The sequence below is a fragment of the Haliaeetus leucocephalus genome, unplaced genomic scaffold (assembly GCF_000737465.1).
Source record: "Haliaeetus leucocephalus isolate CR32 unplaced genomic scaffold, Haliaeetus_leucocephalus-4.0 Scaffold646, whole genome shotgun sequence".
Lineage (NCBI taxonomy): Eukaryota > Metazoa > Chordata > Aves > Accipitriformes > Accipitridae > Haliaeetus > Haliaeetus leucocephalus.
In genome coordinates, this window is record NW_010973082.1 from 6,429,555 (window position 1) to 6,447,895 (window position 18,341).

At 41.0% G+C, this 18,341-nt stretch overlaps 1 protein-coding gene across 3 annotated transcripts in view; it reads right to left on the reverse strand.

Moving 5' to 3' along the window:
* The window catches only part of ABCC3 (ATP-binding cassette, sub-family C (CFTR/MRP), member 3), a 52,483-nt gene that overhangs the window by 3,259 nt on the left and 30,883 nt on the right, over positions 1-18,341 (reverse strand). Inside the window, exons 11-27 of one of the 3 annotated variants that reach the window (XM_010578705.1) lie at positions 17,116-17,208; positions 15,550-15,753; positions 14,169-14,315; positions 13,675-13,762; positions 12,585-12,651; positions 10,774-10,900; positions 10,250-10,426; positions 9,225-9,392; positions 8,300-8,483; positions 7,333-7,438; positions 6,478-6,631; positions 4,824-5,031; positions 3,914-4,224; positions 2,978-3,177; positions 2,747-2,873; positions 1,853-1,954; positions 686-832 (exon numbers count right to left, since the gene is read on the reverse strand). In XM_010578705.1, the coding sequence (XP_010577007.1) occupies positions 686-832; positions 1,853-1,954; positions 2,747-2,873; positions 2,978-3,177; positions 3,914-4,224; positions 4,824-5,031; positions 6,478-6,631; positions 7,333-7,438; positions 8,300-8,483; positions 9,225-9,392; positions 10,250-10,426; positions 10,774-10,900; positions 12,585-12,651; positions 13,675-13,762; positions 14,169-14,315; positions 15,550-15,753; positions 17,116-17,208 (2,610 nt within the window). Of the gene's footprint in view, positions 1-685; positions 833-1,852; positions 1,955-2,746; positions 2,874-2,977; positions 3,178-3,913; positions 4,225-4,823; positions 5,032-6,477; positions 6,632-7,332; positions 7,439-7,721; positions 7,809-8,299; positions 8,484-9,224; positions 9,393-10,249; positions 10,427-10,773; positions 10,901-12,584; positions 12,652-13,674; positions 13,763-14,168; positions 14,316-14,698; positions 14,781-15,549; positions 15,754-17,115; positions 17,209-18,341 lie in introns of those variants that run through there. The other 2 variants (XM_010578706.1, XM_010578707.1) reach the window with 2 other exon arrangements.

Consider the following 18,341-nt stretch of genomic DNA (forward strand, 5'->3'; position numbering starts at 1 on the left):
GATGATTAGCTGAAGTATCCATGTTAGAAGTCCAATCACTCAAGGACAAGAAATAAAGGCTTTTCAGAGGGCAATTCAGACTTTATGGTAAGCACGTGTATCTCCATTCCAGAAGGCAGTTGTCATCCTCTCTGCTTAGTATAAGGATAATTCTCTTCTCTTTTACTAACACCCTGTTAAGTGGAGGACTTTCCCATGCTAATTCTTCTGTCGCCAGTGCACAAAACCCAGAACTTTCAACTGAAGCGTGAAGGAGTGAATCTCCCAGAACAAAGACAATTTCCTGATTAAGGAAGCAAAGAATGTCATTTCCTTCCATGCCAAAAATTTCACAGGGAAAGCCAGAAAGTGGAAAAAGCTGGAATTCCTTCTCCCACTTGCACTGCTTCAGAAAAGTGTTCTTGTCACTGAATTTTTGTCACTTGTGCTGGTGCCTCCTACATGGTGTCAGGTAGCCTGTTGCCAGCCTAACTTGCAAAGTCCCATGCAGGTGGTCCTACTGCTTCCAGCCTGGAGGATGCTGGCACACCAACAGCGTGGTTGTCACTGCTGGCTCCTGCAACGCCAGCGTGAGAAGGTCTCCACCGCCAGGGCAAGTGTGCTTGTAGACCCTGTCCCCTACTCCATGGTTGTCACTGGAGGCCCAGGGCAAAGTTCTAGCAAAGACATACAGCTGGTAACTCACCTTTTCTCCACCGTGCACTTGGAGGTTTAGACCCTTCAGCACTAGATCCAGGCCCTTCCTGTACCTCACTGAGTAATTCACAAACTCCAGCTCTCCCTTGGACGGCCAGTCTTCTGGGGGACTCTTGCCCTCAATGACCCAGGGAGCCTAAGGAAAACAGAAGTCAGAAATGTCTTGTGTAAGTTTAAAAAAAAAAAATTCAAACTCAGATACAAACATTAACATTTGTGGGTTACTAGAAATAATATCTGATAAATTTATTTGATCATGGGGATTTGATTTATAATAATGGGGGAAAAACATGGGTTCCTAAGTATCTAACCATTTTGGTCTTTGCTGTAAAGTTTACAGGAAAAAAAGTCTGAGCATACAGGGCCAAATCCTCAATGGATATAAATTTACATTTTTTCCATTAACTTTAATAGAACACTGCCTGTTTCATGCCAGCTCAAGCTCTGGCTTATAACATATATCATGCATCTTGTCTAGCTTCCTTTTAGCTTTCAGATTAAATACTCGATCTCCAGAACCCTACACTGCAGCTCTCCTCAGATCATCCATTTCCTAATTCTTAGTCTCCCATCATGTACACAGAACTAACGAAACCCAGTGTGTCCACAGAGCAGATTTCCCAGCATAGCTCAATCTGCCACCTTTAAAAGTCTTTGGCAGCAAAGGTAGATGATTGGATGACTTTCCTGAATTAGGCAGTACAGTGTTCCTAGAGATGTTCTTCTCTCATGGGAGATGAGGACTGATTAAGCTGATTAAATAGAAATACTACTGAAAACATGGGCATAGCCTGATAATTGTACTGCAGCTGTGCTCACTAGCAGGATCACAGCACCACCCATGCAGGTAGGACTATGCATCAAACACTTCAAACCCGATGGGAGCAATATTCTGATGGTGAAACTCATCTCTGTTGTGCTATAGCCACTCACAGTAGCAGCAAATGAGATGCTAAGCACAGGCTGCATGACGGCAGTAATAATTTGGAGCTGTGATAGCATAAATTACAGTTCAGAGCGTGACATTTGTTCAGGTTAAATGATAACACTCTCAGAGCAGGAACCGTCTCTTGAGTCTAAAGAAAGACCATGTAAATGTGTGCATTAAAATTTTGCCATGCTTGTTGGTGAGCATGCTTGACGCTTGTTAGCTGACCTCTGTTTCAGTTTCTGAATACTCTTTTATTCTTTCAACAGCCACAATGTTAGTTTCAAGTTCAGAAGTCATTCGGACCATCCAATTCAGAGACAAGGTCACCTTGGAGAAGACAAGGAACAAAATATCACCCACAGAAGAACAACAGATTTAATAACAACAACAACAGAACTGGACACTGCTATTAAGACATGGGTTCACATTAATATTACAAATGGAATAATTACCTTTGCATTGACATTAATACAGTTATGGGACAGGAAGTCTACAGATAATCAGGTGCTCACATGAAGAAGTGTATGCCTCCCATGGTGATTTAACAAACAGCCCTCTCAAAAAGGCTGGTTGGAAGTCATTCCCCTAGTCATGGGTCTCACTGGAAAATTGCTAACAGCAATCCTGCACATTCATGGTATCTAAAGAGCTTCTGGCAAGAGTGAGGCCATTATATCTGCTAAACTGTCCACAGCTTGGGTGAGTACAGTTTATCTTGCCTATTTATGAATCCTGCTGATCTGCCTGTCATTACCCAGACACACCGATGTGCTAGGTAGCAGGCATGATGCAGGACATTTGAGCAGCACGGGCTTAATGACCTGTTCTTGGTGGGTGCACCTGACACTTCCTGAGCTTCCCGTGTGCCACCGCTAGGGATACTGGGGTGCAGCACAACATCGATGCTCCCAAAGTGCCCTGAAGTCCTACTGCATGTGAGTTTGCTGATGGTTTCTCAGCATTCAGTGTAAGTCTTTACTGTTTCCAGATGTCCCACAACTCATTTTTATTATTTCCTTATTAACTTCAGCTTTAACAAGCACTTAAATTATTGCTAATATATCCATACCATCTACAAAAATGCAAACCTGTCAATGAACAGAAAGCTGTTATACATACCTGTAATGCATAAGATACTGAAAGCCCTACCAAGCCAGCATTCAGGCTGTTTTTACCAATCACAGCAAAAAGGGCAGCAAAAAGGACAATACAGTTCCCCACAAATTCAACTCGAATGCCCAGCCACCTGGTAAAAAGGCAGATGTAAGCAGAGTGGTAAATGGTTGCTTGGACCAGTTATGCAAACACAGGATTATCTAACTGGAAACAAGAAGTTATATGCCTTTTTACCTGTTTGATACTATGCCAGGATAGTAACTCTTCTGATTTTCATCCATCTTCAGATCACTGATGTCTACGAAGGACTTCACTCTTCTATAGGCTCTGATGACACTGGCCCCTGATACTGTTTCTGAAAAGTGTGAGTAGATAGGAGATCTGCTCACAGACTCCAGACGCTTCAGCTGGCGGGAGGTAGCTACGTAGAATCGCTGCCATTTTTTGGAGAAAATTGAAGGGTACATGAAATACTTTCTCTTTTAATTAACAGTGAAAAAGTTTTTAGGTTAAGGACTTAAAGGAGATTGCTACTGACACACTTCAACCCTCCAAAATATTGTCTATAATTAAGAAGGATTTCAAGAAAGTTATCTTTGCTTCATGCCACAACAGAGTATGGGGTAACTGCAATTTCTATAGAGTGTAAGTTGAATTTACCTATGTCCCTTTAAATTTAGTTAATATAGCCTAACAAAATGAATCCATTTGTAGAAGCCTCATTTTCCAAGAAACGAAAACATGAATTTGCACCTCCATTATCAGGTCTCTATTCACAGTCTATAAAATAAGCTTCAATTTTGCTCAGAAGTCAATAAAATTGATGCTTTCTTCTTTCAACATTGTAACTCCTCACCACCTTAAAAACTTGTCAATATGTCAAATATATACACACTTCAATATATTGAAGGGCACTGCAGCTCTATCTCTAGCAGTATGCTTATTTGTTATTACTTAAAAGCAAAAAAAGGTTATGCTTATTTATTTCATGACCACGTCTCACAGGACATTCCTTTTTCTGAGAGAATTAAAGAATGTTTTGTTTACATAAACATGTAGTTACTCCAGATATTTCAATTTTCCCCCAAATTCATGGTGTTTTTCCTAAAACGGAACACGAACAATGGAATAAGAATCATTGCAATAGTAGTCAGATATTTTTCCAGTTACCTGAACAAAGAAGTACAGAATTGCAAGTGGAACTATAACCACAGCGAAGAGTGGAGTACTTGCTATAATTACAATCATTGTCGATAAAGAGGTGAAGAATGTTCCAAGGAACATCAAGATGGTCGGTGGGATTACTTCATCGATCACATAGATGTCCTTTGAAAAGCGGTTGATGATTCGGCCGGTTGGGGTGGTGTCATAGAAGGACTGCGGGGTGTGAAATTTGTTCTCCAGCAGAGCAGCGTGGAGTGTCCGGGCTGCATTAATGCCTCCCATTGCCAGGGTGAAGGAGCAGATGAGTACTATGAGGCCTAACAGGTGGAGAGGAGACGTGTCAGCCAGTGACCATGATGTTCCCGATTCACAGCTCTTTGACTCTCAGCAGTTTCTGTTGTGCTAGAAGCTTTTTCTCCTTTACTACATTCCCTGTCCACCCTTCTCTTATGATGTACATTAGCACTGCGGCATTGCGGACACTGCTGCCTAAGGCACAGGAACATGTCCTGCAGGATTTCACTATGCATCATGGTATGGATGCATGTAGGATTTCACATGCATCATTCACAGATGCACAACCATCTTCCCTCTGCTTTCCGCAAGCCTCCAAGAAGTCCTAATGCTACAACTTCACCCCAACCCTTCAGACTCTTCTGCACCTAAGTTTTCACATTTTCTGTCCAACTTACCTCTCTCAAGCTTCCATGTCACCTGCTCAACCCCCTTCAAGAGCTTCACAACAAAAATTAAAAGTGTTGGGCTGAACTGAGACTTTGTAACTCCAGGCTATGTTACTTCACTTGCTTTGAAGTATTTGGGGGGCAATTTTGGGACACCAGCAACTGGTGCCATGGCTTCCCACTTAATTCCTCTTTACTAAACATTCAAACATCATGATTTTTTCTGGTCTCACCTTGCAAAAGGCCCAAGGCAGCATAGACTCCAATTCTCATGGCTGTGTTGTGCTGAGTCCCATTTATCACCGGCTCGTTGGTCCAGTCACTGAGCCACACGTTGGCCCCAATAGCAGCGGCATTTTGACAGCAATATAGGAAACATATCACTAAAGAAATGACAGGGCTGACAGCCTTCACATATTGCCAGAACACTGTCAGCTTTACCTGCAAAATCACACACCAAAGCTGGTTTGTACAACTTACACAATCAGGAGTTTAGATAGAAGAGAAAAAAATTCTTCATCAGAGGAACTGCTAAGTTCAAAACTGCCCGAACTCTAACATACCACAGAGAACAGTTCACCTGCCTGAGCTCCACATCAGGGAGACGACTTTCAAAGCAAGTCAGAAATTTCTCTGAAATACCCTTTTCCTCCATTTTGAGGAATTGTATTTTATTAGCTTTGTGAGGTTTTAGTTTTTAAGACTATACCAGAGGGGAAAAAAAAACCTAAAACCAAACGAAAAGAGGCTGATCAAATATCAGCAAAGGATGGATAATAAGAACAGGAGCCAAGTTTTTCAGGCAAAAGAAGCAACTTGGCAGGCATATCGAGCTCAGGACTACTTTAAATGGCCTATTTAAGGAAAAGTACTGAATATGCCTCCATTCAGGTGTCTTTATAGCAGCTTAAATGAGGTACCAAATGCTAGTGCACCCCAATAGGAACATAAACAGATGATGCTTGTGGCAAAAAGTAAAGATGCTATCTCTAAGTTAGTGCAAAAAGGCAGAGAAGCAAAAAGAAAGAGACCCAGAAAAAAACTCAGTCTCTAAAAAAGCATTAGAAGGTTTTTATTATAATTTAATTTAATTATAAAAGAACAAGTGTTGTTGATTAGGGACTTTGAAAGCTAAAATAATCCACAGAAACAGTTAATTACATGTCTGTGCCATGGACCATGTACCTCAGACTAAACAAGACACACTGGGCCTTCTGAAGTGGAGGGAAGGGGCTTTCTTTAACAAAACCTCCCCACTCCTATTCCATCTGCTGCTCCTTTCTGTCCCCTTCTTCTACTTTTGTATTCCCATCTTCTCTTTTTTTCCTTCTCTTCTCTTTTTCCCTGTTCCCATTTCACTCCCTGGCCCTGCTCAGGAAGAGTACAGCCCCTTTTGTACCTATAAGCATAAAATGCTCTCCAAGTTGGGGTGGCAGGTATCATTTAGGCAGAACAGATTCGCTGGCACACAGAAGGCAGCTGGCTTGTATAACCCACTGCTGCGGGTCATCAAATAACCAGTGCTGCAGCTGGACTCAACAGCAGCCAGACAGTTTAAAAACCAACAGTGCTGAAAGCTCTGCAATGCAAAGGCAGGGCTGATGGAGTGCAGTGCTATGCGGTATCAGGTGACTGTGGCAGGAGCTGGAAAGGATTTTTTTTTTTTCCTTCTTTTTTTTCCTAAGTACATAGCCCTTGCCAGGTGCAGAAACCTCTGCCAAAATCCCAAATTTCAATGATCAGTGGCCACCAGATTAATGCCTAAAGCCTGCAGTCGTGATTTATACAATGCATTTAACAGAACTGGATCAAATGTAAAAATAAAAATGATTTTTTTCAAACAGAAAAAAAGATTTTAGAAAAAGGGAGGGGTGAATCAAACCATACCGTTCCTGTTTCAGTGGTTTCAGCCTGAATAAGTTTCTCATTAGGATTTTTTCTTGGCAGAGGAGGCTCTGCTGACTTCTTTTCAGAGACTCTTCGCTTTGTTGACATTTTGTTGGGACATTCTCCTCCCTCAGAAGATATTACACTAAGTTGCCTAGTTAAAACAAAAGAGTCATTAGGAGAAAAAGGGCATATTGTGGCAGTGCTAAGGCAAGACTGGGATGCAGCACACTGGACTTATTCGCAGCTCTTCTGCTGAGTTCCCATGCCAGCCTCCCTCACAACTATGGGTGCTTGTACCACCCCCCTGAATGTTCAGTGATGTTCAGTGATGCCAGAATTATAGTACCTAACAAAGGCTGTGGTAGGGCTTGGGCTCTTTGGTAAAGGCCTTTAGAGGCTTCATCACAAGACAGACATTTCAAAGCTAAGCCCTGACCTTCTCTGTTTTCACATCAACAGTTAGCTGGACAGCATCTACGGGTATGGTTATGAAAACTTTAAAGATTTCCAAGATTCCCAATGGAAGGGCACAATACAAAGGGTTTATTTATCATGCAACTAGTAGCATTTTAGTGTTGTGTGGGTAAATACACACAGTAGTGTTACCTGAGAACCAGAGAGTAGCTTTAAGAAATTGGTTCAGTTCGGATTAAAAAGAGGATTGCAGGAATAGATGTTTGATCTTCTTTGCACGTTCTTTCACATTTATTTTCAAAAGGATACTAAACCAATTTCTTTGTAAGAGGAAACTAAGGAAACTAAGGCCCAGACTGAGAAGCAGTATGTGACTAACATCTTTCAGATGTGCTTCACCCCGGACACAGACTATAAATACATGAACCTCATGTTTACCTAAGAAACTGTTTGCGGACCTCGTTTGTCACTGGTTCGTTATCTGCCAGATCAGTGTGGATGCTGAGGGTGTCTTCAGCTAGCAAGACTTCTTCCTCCTCCAGCACTGCAAGACAAGAACATACCTCAGACTTTTTGCTGAATACAGCAGAAAGCACAGAAAAAGGTGGCTGTACAAAGCAAGAGTCATGAAAAACAATATCACAGCAGGAAATCATAGTGCATGAACTCCCCAATAGTTTTGCTTACATCCCTTCTCCTAACTAAATTGCAAAGATCTTGTGAGGCAGGTTGGCTGCCAAATGCATTTACATCACATTCCTTTGGTGCATCAGAAATGTTAAGCAAGTGTTGGTTCTAGCTAAATTCACTTATAGGGCATGATCTAGGCTTGATCTTGGGACGGGGGAGTCATGTCAGGAACTACTGCAAGCCTCTGCTGTTGCTAGATGTCATGCATGTTCCTCTCTGCCTGTCTGGAGAGAAGCAGAGCTCGAATCAGAGAGTGTGGGAACACTGTCACACAGAGGAAACATTTACCAAAATGCTTTAATCTTGTATCATTTTATCAGAATCAAACCAAGCTGGAAAGTAACCCAAGATTAAAATGTAATTTGAACTTTGCTGTATGAAAAAAACAACAACATATAAACGGGGAAAAAATATCAGACTCTAGGTAGCCCCTTTGATAGCAAGCCCAGTTTGTTCTCGGCTACTTCTAATTGTAAAATAAATTCCCAATTTCAGAATCATTTTAACACAAGAATTGCTTTTTTTCTAGGACAAACCACATGAAATTTTGAAACAACTTTGTGAAAACATTTATCAATAATACAGAGCTGGCCATAGAGTGCAGAAAGGCAAATGCCAGGCTGTCATGAAGAAGCCAGGGACATTTTATACAGAGAAAATATCTGTAATCTGGCTGATAGAAAAAGACATGTTTTAAGAAAAAGCAATACTGTACTTGTTGGTTCATCCTCTTCGATGTCTTCATCAAGTGCATAATTTCGCAGGAATTCTGCAAAGGCCTTGTTTTGTTTCAGAAGGTCTTGATGAGATCCCATTTCAGAGATCTTGCCATCTACCAGCACAACTATATGGTCTACCTGAGGCAGGAAGCTGATACCATGGGTCACCAGAATTCGGGTCTGGATAGGGAAAAAGAAAAAACCCACATCTCTCAGTTGTCACTGTGGGGATTAACACTGCTCAGCAAGCCAAATACTACCACATTTTTGGGACAGGGAGTGAGTTACCATGTCAAGGTGAAATACCAGTGAAAATACACTGTCCTTGTTAGCCAAATTAGCTTGGAAATATGTACATGAACTTACTATGCTTCCTGCTGCATGCTGATGTAACCACAGAGGGAAGTAAACCAACTGAATTTTTATTCCCCATTTCCCTTGTGCTGATTTCTTTGCAGCCCTTCCCTTTTGACGTCTGACAAGATTGTAACAGGAGTAGAAGGGGAAGCAAAGAGATTGCAATTTGGTTGGATACTGCCAAAGACCTCTGTAAAATCAGTAAGCTGTTACAACTTCCTCGCTGCACCGCCTCCGAGTAACAAGCAGCAATACTAAGCTGACAACCTTTACAAGTTTCTGCAAATGTCTTCTTTTTGGACATCTCATAGTAGGGGTTTTAAAAGACAGACCAGATTTCTGCCTCTACATGTTATGACTAGATCACATCGCTTCTGGGCATGCTAAATAGCAGCTCACTGCAGAGTCTGTGCTGTGGGGAAAAAGGTGTCCACATTGCCAGTTTAACACAGAAATGCAGGAATGATTCAGCGCTCAAGCCTCGGTGGTGAAATAGCTTTCCTGTTACCCATCAGTGCTTCTGAGTTTGTGTACATTTTTAAGAGGATCTAAATGCCAGCTTACTTTTCCTTTAAGTACCCCATCTGGACCAATAACTTTGTCAAAGATGTGCTTCGCAACATGCGAGTCCACAGCAGAGAGAGGATCATCTAATAGGTAAATGTCAGAGTTGCTGTACACTGCACGAGCGAGGCTCACTCGCTGCCTCTGGCCACCTGAGAGGTTGATGCCCTGAAGGGAAAGAGGAGAGAACAAAACATACCATGACTCTGTTCCAACAACAGCTATGACTCTTTATGGCTCTCACCCAGTCAAACACACGGATGCTGAATTGAAACACGAGGCACTGAAGAGAATAACTCACTCTGAGCCAGAGACAGAACAGAACGCCTCTAAATCTGTTTGTTCGCTGCCAAACTTCCACTCACCCAGCAATCTGGAGACGGAATAAGCCTCTTGCTTAATAAGCTCCTAAAGGGAGCTATTAAAACACAAAACTATAAAAAGGAAGACCGTCAACCAGGATGTAAAATGCAAACATTCAAAGCAGGGCTGCAGCACCTGGAACATCTTCCACATCTCTCATCTTACATACAAATCCACATACCCACTCCACTTCATGATATTCATCTCAAATTTAGTGGCCTATGAAAAAAAATCTTTGTTGGTAATCACAGATGTAAAAGTTTCTCATTAAAATGAGGTGTTAAGGGACGATCATATCACTTTTTCACTTGACGCACACCATATGTTCCCTCCCTTTTTATCCCTACAGGAGAAGGAAGGACTTTAAGTATTCTGGACAGATGCACCTTTACAATTGGACAACAAATGGAGGATGCTCTGATCTTCCAGGGCTAGATGTGTAATTATGCATCACAGTACAAACACATGCTTAAAGTTAGGAACGAGTTTAAGTCCAACTGCCTTCCACAAAACTGCCCCGCATGTTTCAGCATTGATTGTAGCAGGGATGCCATTGCAAAGATCAAATCAAATCAAGTGCTGACTTTACAGCAATCTCTCTTTAGCTAGACAGAACAGGAATCACCAAGCAGGTCTGACTTGAAAAAAAACAAACCCCTTACCTTTTCTCCGATCTCAGTCTGATCTCCTCCTGGCAGCACTTCCAGGTCAGTTTTTAAAGCACAGGCCTCCAGGACATTTTGGTATTTTTGTTCATTAGGAGCTTGGCCAAACAAAATGTTATCTTTCAGCGTGGCGTTCTGGATCCAGGCTTGTTGAGGCACATAAGCAACAGAACCCTTGAACAAGGAGGGAGAAAGGAAACCTCTGACTTGTAACAAGCAGCAATTCACACTTACAACTCCGATTAAGATCTGCAGCACATAGATATAGCTCCTGTTCGATATACATTCACATTATACATATATGTGTGCTAATTGCTGATGTATAGTTGATAGAATTGGGAGAGTCATTTTATATAAAACACAACTGAACAGGTGTGGGCAAAACCCAAATAAACATGCAGACAAGCTGGCATAGGAGCAAACAGAATTCCCTCTCCAGCTTGATGTGCATTATAAGCAATGACAGGCATAAGCAGCACATTTCCATACCATGGTTAAATGGCATTGTAAACAACACCAACCTTCACAGCCACTTCTCCTTCCAGCTTTTCCATTTCACCCAGGAGAGCAGACACCAGAGAAGACTTCCCACAGCCAACATGGCCAACAACAGCAACCAAAGCACCACTGGGGACCAACAGATTTATACTGTGGAGGAAACAGGCTGGAAATTAATTAAACATTAGTTTACTAAAGACATTATGGGTCTTTAAACCACGGCTGAAATACACAGTGACAAATCAGCCTGACCTCAGCCTGACTGGATATAGTAAGCATAGCTTGGTCACTGGTCTTCTCCTACCTTTCTTGTACACAATCAACTGTAACCAGAACTGTAGGAGCAAATGGAAACACAGCATTAATCCATCTTCTTGGTTGTTAAACCAGTAGGATTGGTAGCAAGCCTTCTAAGACCCTTTGCTGTGTCATATCAGTCCATCAGCAAGTCAAACAGGGTTAACAAGCATTTTGAAAGCAGACAATCTTCCAGAAGTCTTTTGGGTTTTGATTTTAGAAGCAAGAGCAATTGTACAAAAGTAGTGAGTGAATACATCCCATCTAAAAATGTTCAAACCACCTTAGTACCATATTTCCAGTGCTGGTAAATAGAGTTCACAACAAGACAAGAAAACCAAAACTTTCCCAGTTAAAATCCTTTACTGTTTTCCGCATTATGCTTAAATGGACTGCTTTAGGTCCTGGTTTTGAAGGTGAACTGATAGGGAAATGACTGATGGACATGGTCTCTTTGCCATCAAAGCGTCTTTCACTAATGAAATCAAGCCAAACTTCTGTTTGCCCAGATTCTGATGCAGAACTAGGGCTCTAATTCTTATGCATATTCTTACCAAGCAGGTAGTTGATGTTTTGAACACTGCAAGAGGGTTTTTTTTTTGTTGTTGGTTTTTTTAAAAGAAATATTCAAAGCAGGAAAACTCAAAAGCACTACACGTTTGGGTTTTTTTTCCATTATTCTTTCCCTCTAGTTGAGTTTTGCCTTACTGCTATTTTAGGAAGTCACCAGGTAATTTTTAGGCCCAGGTGGCTAGCAATCTGAGCTGGAGATGCATGGTTCTTTCTGAAATAAACACCAGAACATTGAAGTTAACCTGGCTGCAGGTTTGGTTGCCTGAACCAAACTGGCTCCTTTGAACTCTAAGCCTCTTGCTTGCAGGTTATCCATGTATAACCTGTTAAGATAATACACTCAGCACAGCAGCATGAGCTCGTTGGACTAGAATTCTAACAACACTTACCAGGTTTCTGTGATTTTGATCTGACAACAAAACATAACATAAGGAAGTATATGCTTCCAGGCAATTTTGTTTGTATTCATTCAAACAGGCAAATGAGCAAAACATGCACCCCCATTGCCTGGAAATGGCCCATCTACAGCCACCGGGATGAGTATGCCACAAGACTCTTAAAAAAACAGATCACTGTTCGCATGCCCAAGTCCAAACCCAGACATCTCAACTGTCCTTATAATCCATCAGATCAATTTGGTCAATTTGTCCAATGCTTCAGCTAAAAAAATGTCTATTTAAGAAATTTACGTAGCCTTTCTGTCCTTCAATAGGTAACTATTTTATGTGAGTTGCTGTGGAGTTAAAGCCTTACAGCACTGTTCTGTTAACCTAAATACCATAAACCATGAGGATTAGCTCGACATTTTAAAGGGGGAAGAGATGCACATATGTGATGCGTGAAAACAACCTTTTTCAGAAGTATGCCTGCAGATATTACTAGACATCTTTCAAACAGACCTCCCAGGCACCAGAAACCAGGAAGCAGGTAGATGTTGCATTGCAATTGCATAAAGGAATCTTACTCTTTCAAAGATGGCTTCAGCTCCTTTCCCCAGCTGAATGTCGCATTTGTTACACTGATGGCATTGCCTGTATGACAAAAACATAACAATAGAGAAGGCAGGAAATGTATTACACAGAATAGTACAGCTGAGAGACTGGCAGACAGAGGAATTATTATTTATGGGTGTTTCATGTACACTGCAGTTCCCTTTTCTACCGGCATGGGAAGCACAGTCTCATGACTGTGGGTCACAAGACAGGCTTGTTCAGAGTTAAAATAACTCACCACGGCTTAAGCTATAGACTGTTTGCTTACAGACCTATGGAGCTGAAAAGGTGTCCTGCTTCACCCTGCCCCAGTGAGGCTAGTCCCAACATTTGCTGCTCAGAATCGCCACGCAAGCGTTAGCACAACTTTACTTAAGAAACCACTTTCAAGTCGGTAGGAGACACTGCATGCTGATGACTTTGATATATCAGATTAAATTTGCCTCTGTGCAGCTTTTTGCTTGCCACACTAAAAAGTTACAGATCTGCAGGCTTCCTTTACCTCCTGGTGGGGTGGTGTGTAAGAGTAATCGCATGACAGCCACACAGCCATCCCTTCTCCTCCGTCTACGGCATCACACAAGAGAAGTTTCAAACCGCAGTATCACCAAAGTGCATTACATGACAAAACACACTTTTCTGAGACCACCTGGTTTGCTCATTTGTTTTGGGATACTGTTTCCAACAGAAGAAATCAAAACTGTTTACAATGTTCTTGAGCGTTTGTGCAGCGCAAAAGGTTTGAACAGGTCTTGCTGTCCCTGGTCAGTGGATGCACTTCATTATTCAGTGCTATTAGCAGTACATTGCAGATGCAAACTCAGGCCCAAGAACCCAGCTCAAAGCCCAAAAATATAGCCAGAAACTTCTGTAATTTCCACATAGCCTGAACAACAAACACATACTTTTCAAACCAGCAACTTTTTTTTTTTAAACCAAGATTATTATTGTTATTTTCGTTTTGTTTTTTGTTTTGTTTTTTTTTCATAACTCAACCAGTCCAAAACAAATACAGGATGTTTGTTATATTAGCATAGTTTAGAAAAATACTGATGGCTTTACCTGGTGCAATCACTTTTGTTTCCACACAATTTGGATCAAGTTCATCATGACTCAGGAACTGCTGAATTCTCTTTAGGGAAACACTTGTCTAAGAAAAGAGCGCGGTGTTATTTTATCATTCTTTTAATGGGGACTTAATGCTCTTACTACTGTAAAAGAAAGCATGCAGAATGGCTTAAGCTTTCACCCTACAGGCTTCTTGAGCAGTGACTCATTCTTTCCCTGCAATTGGTCTTATGCTGAAATTCAAGCTTTGAACTGTGAAATTTCTCAGACCAAGCTGAGTTCATCTGAGTGAAGCAAAATTCACACAGGCAAGCATACTCAGAAGATGTCACACTTTACACCACAGGGCAGCCGTAGGGAAAAGATATTAGAAAGAAAACCAGCTAACAGGCAGATGCAAGGGATCTCTGCATTCTAGAAATCAGGGACATCTGGGGTTCTTTTTGTTCAAGTTGTTCAAAACAACTTATGCACAAGATCCTCCTTACCTGTGCAATGTTGCTAATGACTTGTGGAAGCATATTGAGGGGAAACTTTAAGATATTAAACAAGGAGAGGGATACAAAAGCCTTTTCTGCATCCAGGATATTCTTCTCATCCACTGAAACGTATACAGCAAACGTCGTCAATGCTACCTAAAAGCCAGAAAGGGAGTTTACTGCGAGACATATGTAATATTTTGACATTTTAAAAAGCAGTCAAGCCTCACAGGCATGTTTGAAATAAAAGTATCAACAACAAAATTGGGCAAATTCTCTGTTTCTGACCTTTTCAACATGCTTTGAGAATGACAAGTTGTATGAACAAGTTGATATAAGAAAGGGCATGTGAAATAAAATAACTTTCAGATTACTAATGGATACATTTAGTTGCACTAGGAGATTCAAAAGGTGAACTACAGAACTCGGGCAAATAAAAATGAGAAACAGTTACCTGGCTGCGGTTTGGCTGCATTTCCAACTCCACCCAACCAAATTTTCCCATTGTAAACTGCAGGCTAAGCAAACAAGACTTACACTGATCAACAGGGAAGGGAGTAAAATCCAAGTAATTTGCTGGTTTGCTGTATGACAGGGCCCATCCACTGCGGAGGGACCACCCTACGCAGTAAACTAACGGTGAGCAGGAGCGGGAATGTGCATTTAAGGAAGTGCATTAACGTTAAGTAAACATGAAAGAGGCAGGATCTTGAGGCCATTAAGAATATTTCTGCAGGGTTGGGCCTTTGATCTTGAGAACAGTTGGCTAGGAATATTTTTGACAAAGCACTTATCTGAATGTTTTTATTCACCAAAACCAAAACCCTTTCTGCAAAAGGGATCACAGTGCAATGAAGTGGAAAATAGAAGGAAAGGGAAAACTGAGGAAAAAGCATTTCAGAATTGGCAATGTATCATTTGGGCTTTATTTTTTACATTAAATCAATCTTTTTTTAGGTTGTAGAATAATTTAACAACTCCCTCTCCCCCTAAAACAAGCAGAGCACTGTAACACGAAAGGTACAAACGAGAGCTTAAGACAAGACGTTGTCCTGACTGACTCAATTAAAATTTTTTTTGCTATTCACAAATATCTCTGAGGTTTCAAATTCTAGTTTCAATTTGTTATGGGAAGTACTTTGAAGTGGTTGGAAATTCTCCCAAGACAGCTATTCCCAGCTTCCACTGGCAGGCTTTATCAAGAAATACTTTAATACCGATTAACAAAAAGGCTCTAGAGAACAGGGAACTTTGCTTCAAAGCATGTGAATAATTTTTTTTAAAAGTATTTACATTTTATTCCTATGTACATTTAGCAAGCAGAAAGCCTCACGCTTATCCTTCAAGGATGTACTTGTACAGCTTAGAAAGTCATGCAAATTCAATTTACCAGGAATGGTGCGCTGATCCATGCAAAGGTGGACAAAGAATTGAGATAGGCAGATTTTTTCAAAACTCGCAGCTCATTCTTTCGTATCTCCAACACTTTTTCTGAAAATGATGGTTCCCAAGCATACAGCTTTAGCACCTTTATGCCACCCAGAATTTCATTCATTAATTTAATGCGGGAGTCTTTATATCGCATTTGTTCCACCTAGGTTATTAGCAAACACAGGAGACAGAGTGTCACATGAATGACTAGAAAAGAGCTTTCAACATGTTGTCTCACAGCTGTGATGGTCCTTGGGCTATTTCTAAAGAGGATGCAAAAGGTAATTAAAGCAAGCCAGACTGTTATCAGTAAACTTATTGTGCAAGTCTATACATCCAAAGAAACCAAAAATCAAAGAAAATGGCTGAAAAGCAGAGTAGAAAAGTTTTCTATTCATCTTCACTGTTAGGGGTTACATTTTCAAAACCACCTTAAAGAAAGATTCAGGCACTTCAGAAAAATGCTACCCTACTTCTTCCTTTGATTTCTTCAGATTTTTTTCCTGATATGCACAGTTGTATTTCTTATGGCATCCCTTGAAGACTGTGGTTACTCCTAGTTTATTTTTTTTCCTATACATTAGAATACAGTGCTTCATTCAGTTACTTTAAAAAAAAAAAAAAAAAATCCCTGCTCAGCTGTATAGACAAAATGAAAAACTGCATTCACAGACACATGCACACCAAGTTATGCAGCTCTGAGCATCTTATAATGGGCAAGGAGAAAAGGAATGTTAATACTAACATGTCAGTATCCAAGAGATTTAATGGGAAATCTGGATGTCTCTTTAAGGCACATAATAATACCACTCTGTTACTAAGGCTGTGCTTAAATGCCATAATTTATATTCGTTTTCCAACTTGTACCTTTGTTACATCAACAGCTTGATTTTTTTTTTTTTTTAACCTTCCAAACAGTCACTGATCAGTTGCACAGCACAAGCCACTTACTAGGTTTTACTAGCACAAAGCCAGAGGGCACTATTATATTGGTTTTTTCAGCCTTCCTTGACCAGAGACAACTAAGACTACAAAGAAAGGAATAAAGGATCCTTTTCCGTTAAGATAATAATTCAAATTTAGCCCAGCTCTGTAGCAGTGAAAGTCAACACTGGCTATTAGCATAAAAAACAAGCTACCATGTTTCAGTTCCCATCTCTGAAAACAGACATTCACAGCTCAAAGAACAGCATTTATTTGCCCTTTCTCTAGGCACTCCTAGAAAAAGCTACCAGGTGAAGGGATATGGAGACAAAGAACCTTCTTGCTAATCCCAGAAGCAGGTCCAGCAATATGAACAGCGCCACTGACTCAATGCCACACCTTTCCCTTAATTAGCATTCAATTAACTATGGAAAAAACTATCTGAGAAGATATAGTTATTAAATATTTCAATACAATCTTACTCATAAGTAAATTGGTGCAAATGGCAGCTCATTAATGGCCAAAACAACCACTGCTGCCTGCCTTTCTCATAGCACAGCTGCCAATTCAGATAACATCACCTTCTCTGCTGGTACCTTACCTGGAATGCTCTGGTTTTCATTGCTATTGCAGAGTTAAATGGGATAAGTAAAACCATCACGGCAACTCCTGCCAGCACAGAAGGCCCTAAAGTCTTGATTGAAAGAAAAAAGGTAAGTTGTTGTTACTTGTACCCAAGTGCTACCGTTCCCTATGGTGAGCATTAAAACAACAGTAGGTTATAGAAACAGAAATGAATGTTTTACATAGACAAGTTGAACTCCTCCCAGTGAAGTGTTCTGATTTCACAGAACAACTGAGGAGGAGACAGAAAAATATGACCGCATCCACCTTGAATTATTATTACGCTAGTATTGGTGATAGCAGAGCGCTTTGTGATTTACCTGTTAAGTGGTTCCCAGTGGAAGGGGAAAGTTAAGTTTCAACTAATGCAAATACAGAGCTATTGAGCAAATATAGAAAGGGAACAAATAAGCCACACAGAAGGATTTTTTCCATTGAATTCTCTCCAACCTAGAGAACTGTAATTACTGAATTAACCCAGTACCCTCAATGCGAGTAAAAGTATACAAACTGCTAGCTACCAGAGTGCAGCTTACCAGCGGAGCAGCAACTCACATAAAACTGCTGCAACTTAATGGCTTTCAAGTCTAAGTCAATATGGTTAAGTTGATGCTAACATTTTATGCAGTAAAACAGATTAATTGCTGTCGTGGTTTAACCCCAGCCAGCAACTAAGCACCACGCAGCCGCTCACTCACTCCCCCCCCATCCAGTGGGATGGGGGAGAAAATCAGGAAAAGAAGTAAAACTCCTGGGTTGAGATAAGAACGATTTAATATAACAGAAAAGAAGAGACTAATAATGATAATGATAACACTAATAAAATGACAACAGTAGTAATAAAAGGATTGAAATGTACAAATGATGCGCAGGGCAATCGCTCACCACCCGCCGACCGACACCCAGCCAGTCCCCGAGCGGCGAATCCCTGCCCCCCACTTCCCAGTTCCTAAACGAGACGGGACGTCCCATGGTATGGAATACACTGTTGGCCCGTTTGGGTCAGGTGCCCTGGCTCTGTCCTGTGCCAACTTATGCCCTGGCTGGGCATGAGAAGCTGAAAAATCCTTGACTCTAGTCTAAACACTACTGAGCAACAACTGAAAACATCAGTGTTATCAACATTCTTCACATACTGAACTCAAAACATAGCACTGTACCAGCTACTAGGAAGACAGCTAACTACATCCCAGCTGAAACCAG